The following is a 25,823-nucleotide window of genomic DNA, read 5'->3' as shown; positions in this document are numbered from 1 at the left end:
CTAATTAGCCTAATGACCAAGCCAAAGGCCAAGACGCCCTGATAAAGATCAGGTGGGTGGCATCCAAGGATGCACTCTAGGCAAAGATGTGCTCACAAACACATGCAGGTGTACACACACACACACACACACACACACACACACACACACAGAGAGAGAGAGAGAGACAGAGAGAGAGAGACAGAGACAGAGACAGAGACAGAGACAGAGACAGAGACGACAGAGAGGTATGATCTATACATTTGATGCTGATTTATCTAGTTCTTGAATGAATGAGCTTTGGTTTGATTTCTAGAGATTTTTTAAATCCCTTTCAATTATGCCTATGTGTGTATGTGTATCTTTGCAACTGTATTTGAGTGCAGGTGCCTGCAGAGGCCAGAACAGGACATTAGATGTCCTGAAAATGGAGTTACAAGCACTTGTGAGCTGTACTACATAGGCACTGGGACCTATGAACTTAAGTCCTCTGGAATAGAAGAAATTTAACCACACTGATCCATGTCACTTTGGTTGGATTCCTTCCTTCCTTCCTTCCTTCCTCCGTCCTTCCTTCCTTCCTTCCTACTTTTTCAATACATGGTTTCTCAGTGGAACTCATTCTGTACACCAGGCTGGCCTTGAACTCAGAGATTTGTCTGTCTCTGCCTCCCAAGTGCTGAGATAAAGTCACATGCCATCACCTCCCAGCTTTGACTGGATTTTTATCCCAAGCAAAATGAAAGTTTTCCATGAAAAAAAAATTTAAAAAAAAAACACCCTTTAGTGACACTCATAAAAGGTAATACTTACATTTGAGCTCATAACATGAAAATGTATCATTCAGAATTACTAGTTATGGTAACTATATGTTGTTAATTGAAAATGCACCCTCCAATACAAGCAAATATCAAAGGCTAGGAACATGGTTCAGAGGCATAGTGCTTGCTTAGCACACACAAAGCTCTACCTAGCATCACAGTTTTTTAAATCAAGTATCATAGGGAATCTGTGACTACAGGCATATAAAACTCCAGACATCGAAGAAGAAAGGCAGAATGTGTTCAAGGGGACCACAGAGTTGGCCAGGCTCTCTTTCTTTTCTCTGTTTTTTTTATTGGATGTTTTCTTTATTTACATTTCAGATGTTATCCCCTTTCCTAATTTCCCCTCCAGAAACCTCCTATCCCATCCCACTCCCCCTGCTTCTATGAGGGCACTCCTTCACCCACCCACCCACCCACTCCCTCTCACCTGCCATTCGCCTACACTGGGACATCAAGCCTTCACATGACCAAGGACCTTTCTTCCCACTGCCTTGTTGGGCAACAAGGCCATCCTCAGCTATATATGCAATGGAGCTATAGGTCCATCACTGTGTTCTCTTTGGTTGGTGGTTTAGTCCCTGGGAGCTCTGGGGCATCTGGTTGGTTGATATTGTTGTTCTTCCTATGGAGTAAAGCATCTGTCCCTACATTTGTCAGTCTCTAGCACAGCCTCTCAGGAGACAGCTTTATCATGTACTTCTTAGCATCCTCTATAGTGTCTGGGTTTGATGACTATATATGAGATGGATCCCCAGGTGGGGCAGTCTCTGGATGGCCTTTCCTTCAGTCTCTGCTCTACACTTGTCTCTATATTTCCTCCTGTGAGTTTTTTGTTCCCCCTTCTAAGAAGGATGGAAGCATCCACACTTTGGTCGTCCTTCTTGTGTTTCATGTGGTCTGTGAATTTTGAGTACTCCAAGCTTTTGGGCTAGTATCCACTTATCAATGAGTGCATACCATGTGCATTCTTTTGTGATTGAGTTACCTCATGCAGGATATTTTCTAGTTCCATCCATTTGCCTAAGAATTTCATGAAGTCATTTTTTAAGACTTATTTATTTAATGTATATAGATACACTGTAGCTGTCTTCAGACACACCAGAAGAGGGTATCAGACTTTATTTCAGATGGTTGTGAGCCACCATGTGGTTGCTGGGAATTGAACTCAGGACCTCTGGAAGAGCAGTCAGTGCTCTTAACCACTGAGCCATCTCTCCAGTCCGAAGTCATTGTTTTTAATAGCTGAGTAGTACTCCATTGTGTAGATGTACCACATTTTCTGTATCCATTCCTCCGTTGAAAGACATCTGGGTTTTTTGCAGCTTCTGGCTATTATAAATAAGACTGCTATGAACATAGTGGAGCATGTGTCCTTGTTATATGTTAGAGCATGTTTTGGGTATATGTCCAGGAGTGGTATAGCTAGCTGGACACTCAGATAGTGCTATGTCCAGTTTTCTGAGGAACCACCAGACTGATTTCCAGAGTGGTTGTTGTACCAGTCTGCAATCCCACCAACAATGGAGGAATGTTCTTCTTTCTCCACATCCTCACCAGCATCTACTGTCACCTGAGTTTTTGATCCTAGCCATTCTGACTGGTGTGAGGTGGAATCTTGGGATTATTTTGACTTAAATTTCCCTGAAGTAACCTATGCCTTTGAGTTTTCTACTTAAGTAAAACAGAGTAAGAAGCATTGCTGATGAAAAGGGTCTGCAACAGATGGGATCCTAGAGCTACAGGAGAAGTGGACACATGGCTCCATTCCTAACCCAGAAGCAGTCTACAATTGATTACCACTTGCAAATGAAAATGTAGTTTTCTCCAAGAAAGCTTCACTGGGAAGAGAAAAAAAAAATACTCTTAACCGCCCAGCAGTAGATTGACAACACAAAATGAACTCCACAGCATTGCTGCAGGTTTGTTTTATTTTTTTCATATTAAGTCACTGTGTTTTGTTGTTCCTGTCGTTTCGACTTTTGGTTTTTATTTTTGGGAGCTTTTCCCTCTATAGCATAGGTCCTATATTATGGCTACTGGCTTTATGAGATTCCTATCCTGAGTATGTGAATGTGTGTGTCTCTGTATCTATGTGCAATTCTTGTGCTTGTTTATCTTATTTTATTTTATTATTGTTCTGTAGATGTCAGTTTGTTTTCTAATGAGAGACAGAAAATGTGTGGATCTGGATGGAGGTAAGATGGAGAGGAATTGAGAGGAGTTGGGGAAGGCACAATCAGAATATATTGTATTTAAAAAAAACTATTTTCAAAACAGAAAAGTAAGTTCTGATGAAAATATGACACACTAAAAAACAAACTCTGGGGTCTAACAAAATAGACCCTTTGTGGAATAGTTACTATGTGTGTGTAAGCTTGTGTTCTTGCACCTCTGTACAGAGTGTGTTTACAAAGAGTTGCCCAACCCCACCAAACCAGAGCTAAAATAGCTGTCATTTCTGTTGAGCACCACCAGTCTGGCTGACAAATCTCTTTTGTCCTGTAATGAATCTTCTTTCAATGAGTAACTCAGACTCAAAATGCATATTGGTAACTATATTTTAAACCAAAAATTCCTCACATAATAAATACATTTTATGCACATTAACTTCAATTTTACTTCAGAAAGCTATTTACAATATAAATAATTATAAATGGGGACACTTTGCAAGATATCATTGACATAGCTATTATTTCCTACTTACATTCCAAAGTAAAAGTTCAGATTACAAGTTTATACTATAATATCCCTAAAAACTATACATTGCAAGAGGGTATTTCGAACCAGTATCTTCTCTCACAAATATAATCCTTTTTATATCATGTCAATCAAAAAACAAGCATAAAATATTTTATCTTTCTTGAAGTGCCTCTGGTTTCTTTCTTTCTGAAATCTGTTCCTTTGAAAAGAAGTTACAATTACTGTAAAAAAAATTTGTCCATGCCAATTTCATTTCTTTTGAAATGTAAACACATCACAATTATTGGGTAGAAATTGACTAGATATGTCTAAGATTAGCAGATTAGGACAAAGTCCTCTTACCTAGGTTATGAAGGCAAGTTCACACAGCAAATCTCAGTACATAAAACTACAATGCTTAGATTAAAATTATCAATTAGAGTTTCTTGTGTGAAACATCATACATTCACATTGCATACAGCACATTTTTAAATCCTCAAAGTAAGAAAGAAGTCATAGTGTGTGCGTGTGTGCGTGTGTGCCTGTGTGTGTGTGTGTGTGTGTGTGTGTGTGTGTGTGTGTGTGCGCGCGCGCACTTTCTGCACAGTTTTAGAGAAGGAGTTTGGAACAAATGTCTATATGGACTTGAGTGTCATCTTACCTTTTGAATTTAAGCACTACCCGTACAACCTTTGTGCACAAGATATAAGTACCACATAAAACTTTCCCCCAAGAATTATTTTCTATTTGTGATACACTTGCATGTACCCACAGCTGTCCTGACACCCACCTAAAATTTAGAATGTCTTACCCACCATGTATTTTCACAGTAAGAGCTAGCCAACAGATTTTTACCTACAGTGAAATCCTTATTCACACACACACACACACAAAAAAAAAAAAAAAAAAACAAAAACAAAAAAACCAACAACGACAAAAAAAAAAAAAAACCTGGCATTTATAGCATTTATATGAATTCTCAACTATGTCTTTGGAGGATTTCCTTTCTTTTTTAAATCATTCAGAAAATTGGGTGTCTGTCTATCATTTGAATGAACTAATAATCCAAAATCCAGACATTCAAAATTTTTAACAAGGGTTACTATATCACAGTAGTAAGGTGAGTGATTCCCAGTCAAGTGCTCAGTTCTCACTCTGTCGCTCCCAATACTGCGAGTACTAATAGGTCATGCAAGCAGCTTGGTCATTGGCAGGTTTGGAGAGAGAGAAACAGACAGAGAATCACAGAGCAAGAGATAGAGCTGTAACACAGCAAGTCTGTATTCAGAGTGTTGCTAGCTCTGCCACCACGTACATTATCTAGACGTTGGGTGGAGGGAAATTATCTCATTTTACCTTTAGATGCATATTCATATTTTCCAAATACTCTTGTACTAAAATTAAACTTCATTTAAAATAAGAGAAAGGGAAATGGAAATATTGTCCTTTTTAGGAGATCTCATTAAAGCTTACTTCAAGTTGGATTCTCTGCCCAAAGGCAGTAAGTGGCAGCAGGGTACAGACAACATTAAGAACAGTTCTTGCTGGGAATACTCTAGCCCTATAAACTATAACCAGGAAATAATAAGTGGTTTACTGTATAAACACTGAAGGAATCGTCAAGTACATCCTGTCTGGTTTTGCATGTCTATCAGTTCTGTCATAGTGTCATGTACAGGCAAGTACAGTTTTTAAAAAGCTACCACATTAGATTTTGCATGTAATGTCAAAAGATTTGTGGGGCTGAAGCACACATAAATGTCTGGCCTATAGTATTTCTAACCTTAAAATTATATAAAAAAAGAATACATCATCTGTATGTTCTCAGAAATAACTTTAACAGAATTTTCCCAAGGAAAATTTGGGGAATACGTATTTCATTGGTCATCCACAGTTTTAAATTTTATCTTGGTAAAACAAGCAAATGGGCATCAGAGATATTCTTATTATTTCCAGATAGAATGGGCTTTGTAGAGAGTAAGGAACTGTGTGTGCGTTATTCTTGTATAATTGGATGTCACGTATTTTTATGAATCCCCAAAGTGGTAGAAGGAAACATGCTTCTCAGACTTTCCACCTTTAAGTAAAGATAGGAAAATCAAGGATTAAAGAGGAAGCAAATTTAAGCTTAACATTAATTGATCGAGTTACTGGGAATGTATTTATTTTATACCCCATATTTTTTAAAACAGATGGCACATTCTTTATGAGCAAATACGTTCCTGTACAGAACAAAATAATGTCGGTTACAAATTCATTTTATACACCTACATGAACAGTAAGAAGTCACCTAGTTGTAAAGATCAATTAATTTTGGGTCATTTATAATAATCATGCCATTCTGTAAAACAATGTAAGCTATATATATAGTAAGCCTATGAGGCATTATATGCAACATTATAAAATTGCCACTGCAAAATTGGCATTTGTTTAATGGTTAATGTCTTTTAAATGGGCCAGTCTACTAAGATTATTAATCAAAATGTGATGTAAATGAATCCTGTCTTCCTTTAAAAGTATTAATTATGGCATTCTGGGAAGCATTGTTCCTCCTTGTTAGACTTTCTCTGTGGAGGTCACAATTTATTCTTGTATGAGTTATTCTCTACATAAAAACTCTGCTAAAATTACTTTAGTGACAAGCATCTCTCAGAAGTTACCTCTGACGCACTAAGGCATACCTACCTGTCAATGGAACCTACTTGTAGAGATTTTCTGCCCAAAATACGTATTCATCAGATATTTGTCTGATCTATAGAATTCTGTAAAACCTTCACCATCCTGAAAACCTCCCTCATGTTGAAGTTTTATTCAAACCACCTGTCCTGTGAGTTTCTTTGACCCAATTTTCTCAAAATTACCGAATATTTTTCTTATGGAGTTAGAATTTAATTTTCATTTTCCTTTGAATATTTTTGAAAGAATATTTAAGTACATAAACTAATTACTTTTCACTAATTTGCATGTTTCCTGATTTTTATTGACAATATTGTTCTGTATTACCCAAGAAGTAGTGTTTAGTTTTATGTAGCCTCTTCTCCCATATACAAACAACCCATTATTCAACTCTCAACTTACTGTCATGAAGACTGTCACCAAATGATCATGTCGTGTGATGAAAATACAGGACTAATCCCTGAGTGTCCAACGCCATGTAATGTTTCAATAATTATCAAAGTCCATGCTCCTCCTTAAACATGGCAAGAATAACAGGCATGGCAATTCTAAAAAATATTGTCTATGAAACTTTCCTAACCACACATGACATTTTTCTTTGAATACTAGAGAATAGTGCATTAAATAAATTTTGCTATTTTTCTTCCCTCTCATAAATTTCTAGCACCTATATTTGGCTGCATCTAAGAGAAAGTTGCCTGTAACTCTTCCTGCCTGAAAGAGCCCACACTTTGCTTAAATATCAAAGTATCTAGACTTCTGCTTGTGAATGGAAAATCCAGAACCATCAGTCTTGAAAATTTACAGCAGAGTTTTAACGGCTTACAAGTTTACTTTCAGCATACCAATGAATCGCAGAACCATGGACAAGAGCTGCCTTTCAGACCAGATAACCAAGAAGCACAGACTGTAAACGATGCATCTATGAGCCCCAAATTAAGTGAAAGCAAGGTCAGCATGGAGACCTAGGCATACAGTTCACTTCACTTTCTACTGTGCCACATGGACATACGGACAAGTGTGTTGCTTTCTTAGTTTACAAGCAGCAAAGAAAGTCAGCATTTTCCCTGTGGCTTCCCCAAGCACCCTTTGAACCACTTGTCCTTCTGCCTAAGCTTTTACCTCTCCTGACTCTAAGGCTTTCCACATACTGACGCATTGTGCTCTGAAATGTTCTTAAATGCTTATCCTGGTGCCACCTAGTGCTTTACAGATCTCTGGTTCCGTTTGTACTTGCCAACACTTTGTCTGGGTGAACTGATTTAAATTTCTTATTTAGTGCCTTTTGTACATTAGCCTCCAAAATGTTGTTTACCTCCCCCTTAAACATTGCTTGGAGATTCAGTATCTCTCTCTACTCTGCTCTGCCCTTTTCTTCACTGAGCCACTTAAAATTAAGTAGACCATATTTTTTTATGTATCTCCCAACAGATCAGTGGTGTGACTTAGAAAATTCCTTACTGTTGTGCCAATGCAATCCTGCTCTACGTCTAACTCAAAAACAAGTGGAAAACCACCTCTTTCCTGACCGTTTGTAATGGATACCAGGTAAAAACACATTCATGTACCAGAGCCAGAACCATTTCTCTAATCTATGCCTGAACCAAATGAGTGGACTAGTTTGAAATGAAAAAGAAGAAATTGTGTTACAAGATACATCCAATTCTTCCTTAGTTATTTTGGGAACTGACATTTCTTTGTGCTAGATAAGGAAGAGTAGTCATTTATAATACTTATGCATGAGACGCATACATAGAAGATTGTGAATAGCGTATGATCTGTATGTATAAGTTCTACTAGATTGTCACAACAAAATGATTCTAGTCTTCAGCCCTTCCATGTGGTAGATATGCTCAATTTGCATTAGTATTTCTCAATTCAATCATGTCGGTTATAGCTCCTCTATAATATGTGGGCAATTTCTGTATTCATTTTTGGCTCATTTACCTGTGTATAACCTTGAATGTTGGTGCTATGTTTTCTTTGATTTTACAGGGACTCATATCAAGTAACCCTAAAATTTAACTTAGACTTTCTAACAATCTGTGGCATAGTAAATGTTGCTAATGGGGTATTAGACTATAAATATGTTTCAGAGACCCTTGAAGAACAAAATATTTTAGAAAAACATCAACTTCCATTGGTTATTATAACAGATGTTCCCTTGTGTCCTTGCGCTGGGTCCGGCTGCATCCTTAGATGGGAGGTTACATCAAAGTGTGAGCCATTGCAGCCCAAGGAATAGTTCCTAATAGTCTCACTGTCATATAAATGTTCCAGGGCATAACCAGTTAACGTATAGGCATGCTTATCAAAATACTGCCGGTGGGAGCCAAAACAGTTTGGAGAGATGGCAGGATGGTCTCCTGCTGTCTGATGAGGAGACATATCTGAATGTAGATAGTCTTTAGCCAGGATTAAACTGGACTTTGTTATGCGATCAGAACTGGGACTACTTATCCGAGACAGTGCAGTGGGACTGTTGTCATAGTCGTTTTCGTGAGGGCTAAGCATCTTTCCCTCTCTCTGCTGGATGTGGTCACATGGTGAAGTGCTGGTAAGAGCAGAGCTGTGGCAGACTTCACCTGCCGGTGGGGGCTGTTGATAGTTTGCAAAACAGAGGGAGTGTTTCTTCCCAGCCCCGTTAATGGAAGCCAGTTGGTCGGGAGGGGCTTTCCTTAGCTGTAATCTGTTCTCTTCCTCTTTAATCATCTGCTGGGTGGCTCTTATGAGAGTTTCAATTTTGCTAGGTTCATGTGGGCTATTTTGATACTGTTCGGAGCGGTATCGGTCACCGGATTCACTGGCTGACCCAGGGTCTGGAGAGCTGACCACACTATCTTCATCCCAGTGACCTCGACCTACATCACAAAAAGTAAAAAGTAGGTGGTGTCAAAATTCACACACACAAGCACATTTCTTTCCTAGGGAAAAAAACCCTTACATCTTTCATTTTAATGCAATATTGGAAACAGAAACAGGTCTATATGGCAGCACATTGGCATTTGCACTAGGATTCAGATGTATGTAGTAGGATTCACATGTTATCAGTGGTTTCTAATTGCAGATAACATTTATAAAATTTTCTTAGAAGATAAGCCTCACTTATGAGTCAAGAATATCAATTAGTGACAGTTAAATGCATTCATATTTCTCCTTATGCTATTAGACCTACATATCTACAAATAGTATAAGAAAGATGAATATAATTTGGTTTGTGCTATATTCTAAAGCACTCTTACATTACATGGATGCATAGAAACTTTCTTTTCAGTTTACTTTAAAGGAGACAAGTGTATTAGGTGAACTATTATATTTTAAATAAGCCATAATTCTTCAGTTTATTTTAAATAAAGCTCTGCTAGTCTTTAGAAAATTAGGAATTCACAAAAATGTTTGTATATGGATGTATGGATGGATAGATGATTTATCTATAGAGATATGTTGTCATAATCAAAAGTATAGATACTTTGTTATCAATAGTAGAGTAAGCACATTAGCTTCAGAGGTAACAAGGGAAACTCTGGTTATTTCTGAAACGGAAACATATCTCATTTCTGAAACAGGCTCTTGAATATTAGCATTTTCCTGTAACGACCTATTCTGAACCAAAGAGGCAACCCTGGCGAGCAGTGCATGCAAAACGCATCTCATGAACTGAATCACCCTCAGTCTGAAATAAAATTTTAAACAAAAATAAAAGCAGGTAGGGATGTCCGAGCAGTGTAAACTACTTATGGCGACAGAGGAGCCTTGTATCACATACACCGTTACTTCCTTTCTTCTTCCCTTGTTTTATTTCTAACATTTTCTTCCAAACCATATGCGTTAGGCCAGAGCTTTTCTTCTCGCTTTCATCTACCAAGCAATTGCCCTTTGCCCCGGAACTCCATTACCGAAATGTTCCTCGGTGCTTAATAGACTGTTTACTCTAAGGAAGAGCAGAAAAATAGAAGGCAACGGAGGCAAGAAGTTAAACTTGTCCACAGAAGTATCTGCAATGGGCACCTCTGCAAAGGGACATGATCTCGTACAGTTCTCTCGCTGAGAGCAGAGAAGAGCACGGAAAGGGGGCCTTCATAACGGACTGACTTTTAATAAATGGGGAGATTATCAAAGAGCCACCTAGATCCATATTTAGAATGACCAGGATAGACTCTTCTTAACACATTTTCTTTGAATAAAGTAATTATTGAAGTCGTTTACTTTGTAATTTACAGAATAATTTAGCTTGAAGAAAGCAGTGCCAATTATCAATGCTTTCCCCCTGATGTCCGTTTCTTTAGGCTTGTGGAGCTGGGCATCTATCCCAAGATGAGAATCAGGGTGCTTTCTCTACCTTTTTCAACTTGGTGTTTTGGTTGTCATAGTGATGGGAGGCGGCCTCTGGTAATTGATTCCTAGAAAAGCTAAACATCTATGGGCAAAGCCATACTCCACTAAGCAAAAACTGTCTTTTTTCAACATATCCACAGTGCCCAAAGAGCTGCTGTGTGAGGGTACTGAGGAAAATGCCACGGGGAAAAAAAACTAAATATGACTACAAATTCAATAGATTTATAAATCACCGAAGCTTAAACTGTATTCTTTATGGTTCTTAAAATGAGAAATGTGGGTTTTTAAAATGATAAATGTAGGTTTTTAAAATGAGAAATGCAATTTGATCTCGTCTGTCATAAATACGTTGAAACTACCAAAATAAGCACACTTAAGCTGAACGGACTTAGTGTACACTTTACAGCCTCCTGCTGGGAATCTGGCGACCTCTGAGCTCTTACCGTGGAGTCTGTGGACAGAGGTGATGTGCGGCATGCTGTTCTCATAGGTTTCTCTGCTCTCCGGGGAGGCCTTGGTGAGCGGCAGAGCTGCTCGAGAACCCCACCAGGGATCTCTCCCAGCAGGTGGTGCTCCGAGAAAGTACCTGCCAGCCTCACACCGCCCTCCCTCGCAGGCTTGGGTGTGGAAGTGCCTGTCCTCCACCAGCCTGGAATGGTCCAGCGCAAAGCCATAGCAGAGAGAACCGCGATCTGGAAACTGTCTGTACGCACAGGACAACTCGTGCTGAGAGCCAGGCCTCTCTGGGTCCAGGAGCTGTGGGGAGGCAGTATCAGTCAGGGGACTTCCACCCCACTGGCTGTCATGGTCAGATTCTGATCTTTCAGTGTGGAATCCCGAATACTGAAACCAAAGGGACAAGGGACAACATCAATAATAAATGGTACTGGAAGGTACTCTACATGCTACAAAAGGAGAAAGATAATCATTTACACAGTCCCAAACCATGGGCCACATGACAGTGACCTGCCTACAAGATATTCTGGTATAACAGTGGCACAAGGAGTAACCAACCCTCTTTGATTGGATTTCAGGCCTTTTACATGAGGTGGAGCCCATGCCTGACACTGCTAGGGGGTTAAGAACCTGAGACTACATAGACCGTGGACCTAGTGGAAAGCCAAGTACTATGATTTGCAGCCATGGCAAGAGAACGATTCTTGATAGCATTCTATTATACTAATAGATCTATGACTCACTCCACCATCATCAAAGAGGCTTCTTGCAGTAGAGAAGAACTAACATGAAGATACAGAACTGAACAATGGGAGGAGAATAAAAAGATTTTGGAGCACTCTGTCCTAAATGGGATGTCTTCATCAAGCTGCTCCCCTCAGGGGATCAGGTATCTATTCAGACGTGGAAAGATTCTCCGAGCCAGATGTTACAGATGACTCAAAGAAAACAGCGTCTTCCAGACACAAGAGGACTGGTGCACATATAAGTTCACTGACACTATGGCTGCACACACAGCAGGGCCTGCATAGGTTCAAGCTAGACAGAGTCCCAGCACTGAGAGGGGAAAGTGGACATAGGATCCCATTCCTAATCAAGAAACTATGTACAACTGATATTAGCTTACAAAGGAAAAAAAATATTTTTTCCAATGCAGTCTTACTGGCTATATTAACCACACTTAAGGGTAGGCCCCATGCCCAGGAATAGTTGGCCAACACAAAACAAACTCAATGGTATTTTTTGTAGACGTTTTGTCGCATATTGCTTTATTTGGGCTTTCCTTTAATCTTGTTGGTCTTTTGCTTTGCTTGTATATTTTGGTTTGCAGTGTGTGTGTGTGTGTGTGTGTGTGTGTGTGTGTGTGTGTGTGTGTTGTTGTTGTTGTTGTTGTTGTTGTTGTTTCGTTTGTTTTTGTTCATTTGTTTCTTAAAGAGAAAGAAAGAGCATGGAGATGGGTGAGTGGGCAGGGTGGAAAGGGTCTGGGAGGAGTTGGGAGAAGGCGAAAATCAGAACATAGTGTGTAAAAAATGTATTTCCAATTAAAAGAAATAAATACAGAAAATGGCAAAAAGAAACTCATAAAAAATGACAGAGATTCCTTAATACGAACCATGATTTAGATAGGAGAGATGCTATGATAATTTATTGAGAACTTGATATTTGTTTGCTGTATGGTAATGTCTACGTACATTTATCATGTATTCTCCATAACCACTCTCATGTAAATATTAAACGTCTCTGTTTAATATGTGAATAAACTGCTCCAAGTTTTATACTTGAAATCAAACACTATCACTAAAGAAAGGAGATGGGCAGGTAAATGGTTCAGTCATTAAAATGTTTGTCATACAAGAATGAGGACCAGAGCTACAACTCCCAGAATTTATGTAAAGTTAGACATGCAGCACTGCATATCTGTTATCCCAGCACACACAAAAGCAAACAAGACTTTTTCTCAAACAAGGTAGGAGAAAGGTGTGAACCAACAGCCAAGATTGCCCTCTTATTACACATTTATACTGTGGGACACATTTACCTACACATACAACTGAACACACACACACACACACACAATCATTCACAAACAAAAGAAAAAAGAGTAGAAAGAGGTGAGAGAAAGCAGAACTAATGTTGAATATAATGTTATATATTCAGACAGGAAGCACTGCGTTATGATGCTGAAAGTCCATGGCACACTTTCTCTCCTAGCCCACCAGCAGACTAGTGATATACTGAGAAGTGGGCTCCACTACCTTTGTCACTAGTTGGTTGAACACATAACCTGTGCTGAGCCTTTCACAGGACAAAGCAGATGTCCCACCTTCTACAGGTCCACCCTGAGCATGACTCGTCCCACCTGAAAGCAAGGAAGCGACTCTACTCGGGCCACTTGGGGAGAGAGATGAGGCACCCAGGTTCTTGCCTGGCAACCAAAAACTATGTTAATAGGGGTCATACTCAGAACAAATCTGAATGCAAATCCCAAGTTCACGAATTCCAAGAACTAGGAATGGCCATCCTAATTATTATTTTGATTATTTCCCAAATGGACAATAAGAGCAGTCAGCATTTTCCATTAAGAAAAAGAAGTCCAATTTGTCTCCTAGCAGGACTATTCATGGAAGACACTAAGGCAGCCTGAGTTCTGGTCCCTATATCACAACTCCCTGCGACAAGCCTATTCTCCCAGACACACCAGTCTCTTCTCGGAAGATAGCAAGTACAACTCTTCCTGAGTTGGGAACTGAATGTGGCGACATTTGTGTCTTCTTCAGCAATGCTTAACTCAGAGAGGCTCAGACATCTCTACTGTTCCAAGCCAGGAGTCACCCAGACATCACTCGTTTTTATAAAAGTATAAACTAGACCTTTTTTTTTAAAGTACTCCAGTCAAGATTTCTGAGCCCTGTTGAGTGGGAAAAGCTTTCCTTGAGTGTATATGGGAAAGTAATATCACAGCAGAGAATAGTCTATGTATTGCTTATGAAGAAAATCCAACAGGAGGCAACCCAGGCATACATGAAGTACGTATTTCAATAGCACCTGAAAAGACTCTGAGAGGAAACCTCTTGTCAATAGCCCGGAAACTATAACAGTAAAGACACTGCCCTGAGCCGTGCAAGCAGGCAGAGCAGGGTGGCACTCACAGACCATGAGTTTAAACTGCGTTGATACTATACATGAAGTCTAGATATAAATGTTTGCATCTTAATGAAAATGAATGAACTTTCACCAGCACACAGAAATAAAACTCTGATCCATAGTTACTCCTCTTTTGTTTTAAGTGGGCTTTTGTCAGTGTGTGTGTGTGTCTGTGTGTGTGTGTGTATGCATGTGTGTCTGTGTGTGTATGTGTGCATGCATGTGTGTGTGCATGTGTGTATGTGTCTGTGTTTGTGTGTATGCATGTGTATGTGTGTATATGTGTGTATATGTATGTGTGTATGTGTGTATGTGTGTATGTGTGTATGCATGTGTATATGTGTGTATGTATATGTATGCATGTGTATGCATGTGTATGTGTGTGCATGTATGTGTGTTATGCATGTGTATATGTGTTCATGTGTATGTGTGTATGTGTGTGTACATGTGTGTGCACATGTGTGTATGTGTGTGCTTGTGTGTGTATGTGTGTGTATATATGTGCATATGCACATTCATGTGCTTATCGTAACCATTGTAGTGAATGCATGACTGTACTCTTCATCTTGGAAAACTGAATTCCATAAGCACTGATAACTTCATCTTCCTTTCTATCCCCCAGCCTTAGACAACTACTTTCTATCTCTATGACTTTGACAATTATAATTATCTCAAATATGTCTCTGTGACTGACTTGTTTCACTTAGCAAAACATTCTCAGGTTTATCCATATTGTAGAGTGCATCAAAATTTCCCTACACTTTAAGGTTGTAGAATAGTTGATTGATTGTTTACATGACATTTTTACCTGTCCTTTCATTTACTGATGACTTGACCAGTTTCCACTTTTATAATAAACATGTATATACAGAGATCTCTAATTAAGGCTCAAAAACTCCTATATAAAGCTCATTTCATTGGAGGGTTCTGAAAGTGGGGCAGCTAAATTATAGGAAAATTTTGCTTTTCATTTTTGGAAAATATTGTCATGCTATTTTCCAAAGAAGCTATATACATTATGCATTCCTGCTAATGCCACACACAAAAAAGTTCTAACTTTTCTGCACACTCATCAGCACTTTCTACTTCCTCTCTATGTATCTGTGTGCACGTATGCATGTCTTGTGTGCATTCATAAATGTATATGTGTACATGTATACAATCAAACTCATGTGTTTATCATAGCCATTGTAGCGAAAGTGTAAGGCTATATTTCATTGAGATCTTTATTAAAATTTCTGTAAGATTGGTGATATTGAACCTTATCATGGCTGTATCTATCACTGTATCTCTTCTTTGAAGAAATATTTATTCAAATATTTTGCCTATTTAAATGATTGCACGGTTTTGGTTTAAGTTCTTATTGCAGATTTTTTCTCTTTATTTAATTTTTTTTGTTTTCAGAATTCTAGACAATCATTTTATGACCGGGCTGTATCTAAAATATAGCTCTAATTTTAATAGCCCAAGCCTAGTAACAAACCAGTAATCCTTCAGACTGTGAATGGCTAAGTAAAACAGTATATATCTACCTTGAAACATTATTCAACAATATAAGGGAATGAAGTATTAATAATAGAGCAACATGGATGAATCTCTGCTTGGGGCAGAGAGATCCAACCTTAGAGGGTTGTAGAATTCTAATTATATACCATTTTTGGTTATTATTTTATTTTCTCAGAACTTGAAATTAAATCCAGGGTTTTATGCATGCCAGGAGCCATATCTCTAGCTCTCTTTTTTACTCTTTCTTAAAAAGACAAGTTCTTTTCATATTGCCTGGTTTGGTCTTGAGCTCACTTTCTAGTCCAGGCATGTTCTGGTAATGCAATCCTTCTGTTTCAGCCTTCTGAATGGCGGAGTTTACAGGGCTGTACCAGTTACAGCTATGTAACATTCTTGATGGCAAGATCAAAAATAGATACAAAATTCTATAGTACTTGTTAGGGTTTAGAAACAAAACAGAAGAAAAATCACTGTGACTATTAACAGGAAACTTTTAAGATCCCTATGGAGTTAAATGTTCTGTGCCTTGGCAGTAATAATGTCCTATCATAGTTACAATAACATACTGCAGTTTAGTGAGATGTTACCACTTTTAGTATTGTGACAATTCTGCTAAAATAACACATATATCTACAATTTTATCAATCACATGCTTCAATTTCATACAAATGTATATTTGTATCAAAGTTAAATTTTAATTAAAATAGCTATAAAATAAATCAGAAAAATATAAGTAAATACACCACCTAGCATCTGTAATGTAAAATATGACAGTGTTGAAAAATATATCAATGGTGACAATAAGTTTAAATCAGCTTACATCACAAATAAGAAATGAGATTTTTAAATTGAATTCCCAGAACGAAACATCAATCTATGATGATGATAGACAATATTTCATGTACTGGAAACAAAGCATGTTGTGCAAATGTGAAAATTGGAATTCAAATCCCATAACTGATATAAAAGTTGGGCCTGATCCTGTGTGCCTGTAAGTCACTGGGAGTTCTTGGCCATCAGCCTTGCTCCAGGTTCAGAGAGAGACTCAAGAGAATAAGAAAGAGTAACAGAATAGGAAACCAAAACCACTACTGTGACCTTTTTTGTGTGCATGAGTATACATTCATGTACATATATGCATTTGCCATATGCCACACACCACATATACCACACTACCACACACACACACACACACACACACACACACACACACACACACACACACATTTATAGGGCTGAAGAGATGACTCAGAGGTTGAGAGCACTGACTGTTCTTTCAGAGGTCCTGAATTCAATTCCCAGAAACCACATAGTGACTCACAACCATCTGTAATGGGATCTGATGCCCTCTTCTGGTGTGTCTGAAGACAGCAACAGTGGTACTCAGATATATAAAATAAATAAATCTTTTAAAAAGCGAATCTAAGGAGTTGGGGATTTAGCTCAGTGGTAGAGCGCTTGCCTAGCAAGCACAAGGCCCTGGGTTCAGTCCTCAGCTCCGGGTTAAAAAAAAAAAAGACAAAATAACAAAGAATTAAAAAAAAGAAATACATGCAAAAAGTGAATCTAATATATGTATATATATACATACATACATATATCAATTACATGCTTCAATTTTATAAAATGTATATTTGTATCAAAATTAAATTTTAATTAAAATAGTTATAAAATAAATCAGAAAAAGATAAGAAAATATGCCACCCAGCATCTGTAATGCAAATATATATTACATTAATATATATATTAGATTCTTATTAGATTCTTGTATATATATTAGATTATATGTATATGTATATAATATATAATGCTACCTTTCATGTAAACATAGAAGTAAAACATGTATATCTTCTAATTTTTGCATAAAGAAACACAAGATGTATAAACCAAACAACAAGAAAAGTGGTTCCTACCAGGAAGGAGAAGAAGGACTGACAGAAGGGAAATAAGAAGCTGAGTCCCAGCACTATCTGCTGAAATGTCCTAGCAGCACTCATACGCTCCCAGGGAACAATCACACTAAGTATGTGTGTTTTTGTTTCTAAATATTATTCTTCTCTAAAGAAACAGAGACCGTTGGAGAAATTGTTCCTTCCAGAATTAGGGCAGGTAGGAGGAGAGTCTGAAATACCTTGGAAAGGCGTAAAGTAAGAATGTGCTCAAAAAATAAAATTCTGGCGATGTGTCAAAAAGATATAGAAGCCAATTTTAAAGAATTTCCACTGTCAAAATAGAGAAGATTTAAGCAAAGGCACATAAATGCAGTAACAAAAGATTTCAGTACGCCAAACAGTAATGAACTTATGATGAGCAAATAAATGGCTAACCAGTGGTGAGCAGGGCCTTCCCCCAGGATAGGGACAATCAGCTATTGGGGAAGGAGTATTTAGGTTAGAAAATATATTTGTAACCAACCTAACAAGGATTTCTTTAACCTTAAATGATTACAGATGAGGTATCAAGAGAGTTTTATGAGGAATAAACAACTTTTAGGGTCTTTATGAGTCCATCCAAAAAGTTCCCTTTCATTTGAAAAAGATAAAAAGTGGTTATGTAGTAGAGAAAGCAGATTACACTTTGGCCAGGTGATAAGCATTGGCATCTTCAAACAACTCAGATGGCTGTTGGAGGCCTCTAAGTGAACATACTCCGGTGAGAGTACTCATGGGACTACTTCAGAGGTAACAGGTAATCCAAGTGAACAATGGAGCTGCAGCACAAACTCAAAAAAAAAATACATAAAATAATTCTGCTTTATTTTCTAAAACTGACAACACAGAAGAAAAGTAGCAAAAACAAGGATCTACTTAAATTAAAAAAAAAAACTGTAATGTGCAACATCTACACGCTCCTGGATGGGATTATGCACTGCCAGGAAACTGCAGACATTGTGACAAACAACGGTGCCGAGGCTAAGTATTTTACTACTGTGAGTGTCCTCAGACTGATGTTTATACTGAAGTTAGCTGGAAGAATGTCTGTGTCCAGATGAAATACACAAATACCAAGATGCCATCATGTATATATCTACTCTCAAAGATCCAGAAAAAATATAAAATGAGAGAAAGGAATGAATCGTGACAGAGAAAATTGAAGAGACAATTGGGTATTGGGAATGTAAACTGTGTGTGTGGATAAACTATAATAGCACTGTCGGTTTTCTTTACATATGCAGTAATTTCAAAATAAATATTTGAAAATGCAAAAAAAATCTTATGTCTTATCTTTATAAAATGACTTGAAACAAAGTCCTTTGTAAAAATACATTTTTTTCTTGACTAGAAACTTGTTCTAACAAATCTTAAACTTAATTGCTTAAATACCTTCTTTCTCAATAATGGCTATGATCTTTGATCATAAAAAGACAATTTAAGGAGCTGTAGAGATGGCTCAGCAGTTAAGAGCACTGACAGCTCTTCCAGAGGTCCTGAGTTCAACCATCTGTAATGGGATTTAATGCTCTCTTCTGGTGTGTCTGAGAGCTACAGTGTACTCACATAAATAAAATAAATAAATCTAAAAGAAAAACAACGAAGGATTATGCCTTTAACCACAGCAATCTGGAAGCAGAGGTAAAATAAAAAATCTCTGTAAGTGTCTGGTCTGTAAGTTCCAGGTCAGCTAGGTCTAAAACAAACAACCAATATTGTCCTGAAAAAGTGCAGTATCCAGTGTATTTTCATTGCACTAAGAACATTACAGACATATAAAAGATTAAAACATGCATTTCCAACTGCGAAAAGAAATCAGACTACTACCCAATCCCCTACACAGTCTTCTTTCACATACACCTACTTTTCTTGCCACAGTGTACTTTGCTCCCAATGTTTCTCAGCTTACACACTGATAAAAGCCTAGAGACACATTGCAAACATAGAGAAGAGACATAGCATATGTAGTGGTTTGAATCATATTGGCCTGCTTATTCCATTTGCATGCTTAGCCCCCAGTTGATGAGCAGTCAAGGAAGGATTAGGAGGTGTGGCCTTGTTAAAGTGGGTGTGGCCTTATTGGAGAAGGTATGTCACTAAGACTTTGAGATTTCAAAAGCCCACTCAGAGTCAGTCTCTCTGTCTCTCTGTCTCTCTGTCTCTCTCTCTCTCTCTCTGCTTGATTCCTGTGGATAAGGATGTAAAGCTGCAACAGGACTGCCTATATATTGTCATATTTCCTGTGATGAAGGACTAAATCTCTGAAATTGTAAGTTGGCCCCCAATTAAATGTTTTCCTTTGTAAGAGTTGCCTTGGTCATGGTGTCTCTTCACAGCAATAGAACAGTGACTAAGAGAGTAAGGATTGAGAAGCATACATTCATGGGGTCGCATGCCAGCTTGTGGATGGTTCCTCTAGCCATTCTTGGTATCTATACATTGTCAAGTAGAAGTATGATTTATGAGCTATTGGGCATCTATCTACTCTTGTTTGAAGAGCAGCACTATGTCCTCTTTTAACACAAATCTGAGAATCTAAATGACTGAATTTCCTATTTTAATTAGTTTACATCAATCAGAAAAAGTTCACTGAGAATTGATTTTGGGTTAATTCTGCTGGAATGTCTATTTTCATTTCTTACAAAACATATTGTCATTCTGGGTACATTACATCTTAATTAACCCCAGACTTTTTAATTTTCAAAACAAGCATTCATATTTTCCCATGTAAACTAATCAGATGAAAAAAAACCCTTGTTCTCTTAAAACAGGAAACCATATGCCACCACCAGCTCCCCTTTGGGATTCAGCTCAAGAAAGAATTATTTCTTCCAGGAGAGACTGTATCTCAGAAGGTTAAAGGTCCAAGTTATCAGTCTAGTCTTGGGTGCATCCAGTGAAAACTGTTTACAATAAAGTCTGCTAGTTCATATGGAAAAGAGTCACCCTTCCCTCTTCAAAGTGCTTACATTAGTATAAACACAATGATGCAGACAATAACCTTAATACGTGATAATGATAAGCACCCAAATAGAGAGAAAATGAGTTTAAACAAAAAGGGAACCATAGCTTCTCCTTTGATACTTTGAGTTGCTGCAGTAGGTAAATGAACTTTGATTTAGAGACCACATACTCTGATTTGCATGTGTTTACTGATGCCCATTACAATAGCTACTAATAATTACAGTATTATTAATCAATGCATTGTCATAGAAATATGGCTTGAACAATTAATATATGCCCAAGTGACATGATTATGAAGTTTAAAAGGGAAGGAGAAATCCCAAAATCCTCTATCTGTCCACTACCCGCTTTGATACACGGAGATTAAAAAAGAAAAAAGTAACAACGCCCTTCCTTTAATGTTTATACAAAAGGGTCTATTTCCAACTGGTACACCCTACTAAGTGATCCTCACGCTCCTTGGGTGGTGTCCCACCATCACTAACACTCTCAAAAAGTTACACCCATAGATGTTTCTTTCTGTACAGTCAGTACTAAACTGCAGTCAGCTTCCACAGCATCTTCCAAACAAGTGCTCTGCAACCCAGCCCAGGAAAAAAATGCCAGGTGGTCCAACAACAGACGTTACTGTGATCTATTCTTATTCTGGCAACTCATTGAGGTTTTATCATTCTTAGCTGTAAAACGTATTAAGAGACCCTCTGATGGTGAAGTTCTGTTTTCCATGAAAAACTTTCACGCTATCAAGCATAAGCAGCTTTCTTCTTGATTTGTGTCTGAATCATGAGAGAGGGGGGGGGGAATCACAGATGCAGACTGCATTGTATTGGGAACATATGCATGCTTTTAAATCACTTTTATCTTACTTTTACTAATGTAACCCTGAAATATAAAATATGTAATTTTTTTCACTCACTGTTATGGGAAGAACAGATGGTGAAAGAGTTAGATTAAAGTGGTACAGCATGTACTTAGAATAAGCCCGCTGCTTGGGATGCTTCTTAGTCAAGAGTCCTGTTTACTCTCAGGAAAGGCTGTGGCTTTCACAGATAGGGAATGCTACAGGCTTTCTCTGGGATGAAGAACAAACAATTTTTAAAATGAAAATAATGCAAGTTATTCATTTGAGGCTGACTGAATTCATGTGCCCAGATCACATAACTCTACAACAGGCAAACCATGGAGTACTTTTCTAACTTGAAAGAACATAGGGCTCCAAAACATAACTGTAATTGTGAGAATACTAAGTGTACATCACTTTCTACATTCCTGATATCCTAGACAAATCTTGATACCACTGCTTCAACAACAAATCATTGTCATAAGAATAAACCAGAAGAATTCTGCAAAAGTATATACATAGAAAGGTTAGGTGTAATGTCATTGCTATATAAATGTTACGAATATTTAGCTTTGGAAATATTCCTCTGAGAAATTATGTAACTTATCATATGGTTACAAAAATATTTTTTAATATTTAAATACTGGGGAAGGTAATCAGTGTGTCTACCCCACTGATGTTCCTACAGTCTGAAAGGCCTCCTAGGATATATGCTGCACCCAGGGCAATAGATAAGGGACCCTTCAAAAATGACTACAGCAGTTGGAACCCCTGAAGAACTCAGCAGACTACTGACCAATCCACTCCACTCGAACTCCATCTCCCTTCTGGCCTGAGCCTTCTACCAGGGCAGATTATCAGCGTGTCTGCCCCTCTGAAGAGCCCACAGTCTGAAGGCATCCCAGGAGATCTGCTTCAGGCAGGGAAAAGAACCCCAAAGGTTGAGGGCCTCCCAGGAGATTTGCTGCAGCCAGGGCAATAGGTATCCCAGGAGACTTGAAGCAACCCAGGGACACAGGAGGCAGACTTCAGACAGAGATACACAGGCCATTTAACACCAGAAATAACCACATGGTGAGAGTCAAACACAAGACCATAAGCAACAGAAGCATCATCAGAATCTAGTTCTCCCATCACAGCAAGCCCTAGATACCCCAATACACCTGAAAACCATGATGCTGATCTAAAATCCTATCTCATGAAGATAATAGACTCCTTTAAGGAAGATATAGATAACTGACTGAAAAAATACAGGAAAACACAGGTAAACATGTAGAATCCCTTAAAGAGAAGACAAATCCCTTAAAGAAATACAATAAAGCACAATCAAACAGGTAAAGGAATTGACCAGAGGTTGAAGACCTAAAACTGGAAGTAGAAACAATAAAAAAAATCATAAATGGAGGCCACCCTAAAAATGGAAAACCTTGGAAAGAGGTCAGGAGCTACAGATGCAAGCATCAACAACAGAATACAAGAGAGAGAAGAAAATCTCAGGCATAAAAGATACCTAAGAAGATAATGGCACAACAGTCAAAGAAAATTGAAAAGATTAAAAACTCTAACCCAAAACATCCAGGAAAGCAAAGACACAATGAAACAACCAAACCTAAGAAGAATATGAATAGAGGAAAGCAAAGATTCCCAGCTCAAAGGACCAGATACAGTTTTGAACAAAATCATAGAATAAAACTTCCCCAACCTAAAGAAAGAAATGGCCGTAAATGTACAAGAAGCCTACAGAATGCTGAACATATTGAACCAGAAATGAAATTCTTCTTATCACATAATAATTAAAACACTAAATGCACAGAACAAAGAAAGAATATTAAAAGCTGCAAGGGGAAAAGGCCAGGTAACATATAAAGAAAGACCTATAAGAATTATACCATACTTCTCAACAGAGACCCTAAAAGTCAGAAGAGCCTAGACAGAGGACATGCAGACCCTAAGAGAACACAAATGCCAGGCTACTATACCCTGCAAAATTCTCAGTCATCATAGATGGAAAACCCAAAATAGTCCTTGACAAAACAAAATTTAAACAATATCCATCTACCAAACCATCCCTAAAGAGGATTCTAATAGAAAAAATTCAAAACAAAGAGGGTATATACACCAAAGAGAAAAACAAGAAATGAATCATCTCACAACAAAACCAAAAGGAGATAATCACAAACACATAATACTATCTATAACAACAATCATAAGAGGAACTAACAATTATCTGTCTTTAGTATCTCTCAGTATCAACAGTCTCAATTCCCCAATAAACAGACATAAGCTAACAGACTGGATATGCAAGCAGGATCCAACATTTTGCTGCACACAAGAAACACACCTCAATAACAAAGACAGACACTACCTCAGAGTTAAAGGTTGGAAAAAAGTCTTCCAAACAAATGGTCCCAAGAAACTAGCCACAGTTACTCTCATATCTAAACCACACAAACACACAACAAAGTAAGAAAGCTTCAGACCAATCTCGCTTATGAATATTGATGCAAAAATTCTCAATAAACTTCTAGCAAACCAAATCCAAGAACACATCAAAGCCACCATTCTCCACCATCAAGTAGGCTTCGTTCCAGGGATGCAAGGTTAGTTCAACATACTAAAATCCATTAACATAATATACTATATAAACAAACTCAAAGAAAAAATTCACATGATCATCTCATTAGATACTGAAGAAGCATTTGACAAAATACAACACCCCTTCATGTTAAAAGTATTAGAGAGATCAGGAATTCAAGGCCCATACCTAAGCATAATAAAAGCAATATACAGCAAACTGACAGCCAATACCAAATTAAATGGAGAGATACTTGAAGCAATCCCACTAACAACAAGGCTGCCCACTCTCCCCATATCTATTCAAAATAGTTCTTGATGTTCTAGCTAGAGCAATAAGACAACAAAAGGAAATCAAGGGGATACAAATTGGCAAAGAAGAAGTCAATATATTACGATGTGCAGATGATATGATTGTATACATAAGAGACCCAATAATTCTACTAGAGAAGTTCTACAGCTGATAAACAACTTCACCAAAGTGGCTGGGTATAAAACTAACTCAAACAAATCAATAGCCTTTCTTTATATAAATTATAAATGGGCAGCAAAAGAAAATAGGGAAGTAACACACTTCCCAATAGTCATGAATAATATAAAATATCTTGGTGTAACTCTAATCAAACAAGTAAAAGATCTGTATGAAAAGAACTTCAAGTCTCTCAAAAAAGAAAGTGAAGAAGATCTCAGGAAATGAAGAGATCTTCCATGCTCATGGATTGGTAGAATTGACATAGTAAAAATGGCCATTCTATCAAGAGATCTACACATTTACAGCAATCCCCAGCACAATTCCAACACAATTCTTCACAGACATAGAAAGAGCAATTCTCAATCTCATATGGAAAAACAAAAACCCAGGATAGTGAAACGATTCTCAATAATAAAAGAACTTCTGGGGGAATCACCATCCCTGATTTGAAGCTGTACTACAGAGCAACAGTGATAAAAACTGTATGGTATTGATACAGAGACAGACAGGTTGATCAATGGAATAGAATTGAAACCAGAAATAAAACCACATATTTATAGTCACTTGATCTTTGACAAAGATGCCAAAGATATACAATGGAAAAAAGAAAGCATCTTCAAATTATGGTGCGGGCCAACTGGCAGCCTTTATATAGAAAAATGAAAATAGATTCATATTTGTCACCTTGCACAAAGCTCAAGTCCAAGTGGATCAAGGACCTTCACATAAAACCAGATACACTGAATCTAATAGAAGAGAAAGTGACAAAGAATCTCAAACTCATTGGCATGGGGGAAAATTTCCTAAATAAAACTCTAATGGCTAAGGCTTTAAAATCAAAAATTGACAAATGGGACCTCATGAAACTGAAAAGCTTCTGTAAGGCAAAGGGCGCTGTCAATAGGATAAATCAGCAACCTACAGATTGGGAAAAAAAATCTTCATTAACACCACATCTGATAGAGGGGTTATATCCAAAATACATAAAGAACTCAAGAAGCTAACCTCCAAAAATACAAACAGACCAATCAAAGAATTGTGTATAGAGCTAAACAGAGAATTCACAGCACAGGAATCTCAAATGGCTGAGAAGTGCCTAAAGAAATATTCAAAGTCCTTAGTCATCAGGTAAATGTAAATGTAAATCAAAACGACCCTGAGATTCCACCTCACACCAAGCAGAATGACTAAGGTCAAAAACTCAGTTCACAGCACATGCTGGTGAGGATGTGGGGAAACAGGAACACTCCTGCAATGCCAGTGGGGTTGCAAACTGGTACAAACATTCTGGATATCAATCTGGAGGTTCCCCTGAAAACTGGAAATAGATCTACCTATGTATGGGGGGAGGGGTGTGGGGATGTTGGAGACATCTTCTTGGAGAGAGTGGGTAGGAGGAATGTGATGAGGAACTGTTGGGCGGGGTCCAGGAGGGGGGG

At 37.9% G+C, this 25,823-nt stretch overlaps 1 protein-coding gene across 2 annotated transcripts in view; it reads right to left on the bottom strand.

The window, feature by feature from the left end:
* Positions 1–3,346: 3,346 nt before the first annotated feature.
* Positions 3,347–25,823, bottom strand: part of Sim1 (SIM bHLH transcription factor 1) — a 79,637-nt gene continuing 57,160 nt past the window's right edge. The window contains exons 11-12 of one of the 2 annotated variants that reach the window (XM_006256604.4): positions 10,940–11,339; positions 3,347–9,022 (exon numbers count right to left, since the gene is read on the bottom strand). In XM_006256604.4, the coding sequence (XP_006256666.1) occupies positions 8,292–9,022; positions 10,940–11,339 (1,131 nt within the window). In that variant the 3' untranslated portion in view covers positions 3,347–8,291. 2 annotated transcript variants of the gene reach the window in all.

Source organism: Rattus norvegicus, chromosome 20 (genome assembly GCF_036323735.1).
Source record: "Rattus norvegicus strain BN/NHsdMcwi chromosome 20, GRCr8, whole genome shotgun sequence".
Taxonomy (NCBI): domain Eukaryota; kingdom Metazoa; phylum Chordata; class Mammalia; order Rodentia; family Muridae; genus Rattus; species Rattus norvegicus.
The sequence above is the reverse complement of the archived record's forward strand: the minus strand, read 5'-3'. Positions and strand labels throughout refer to the sequence as shown.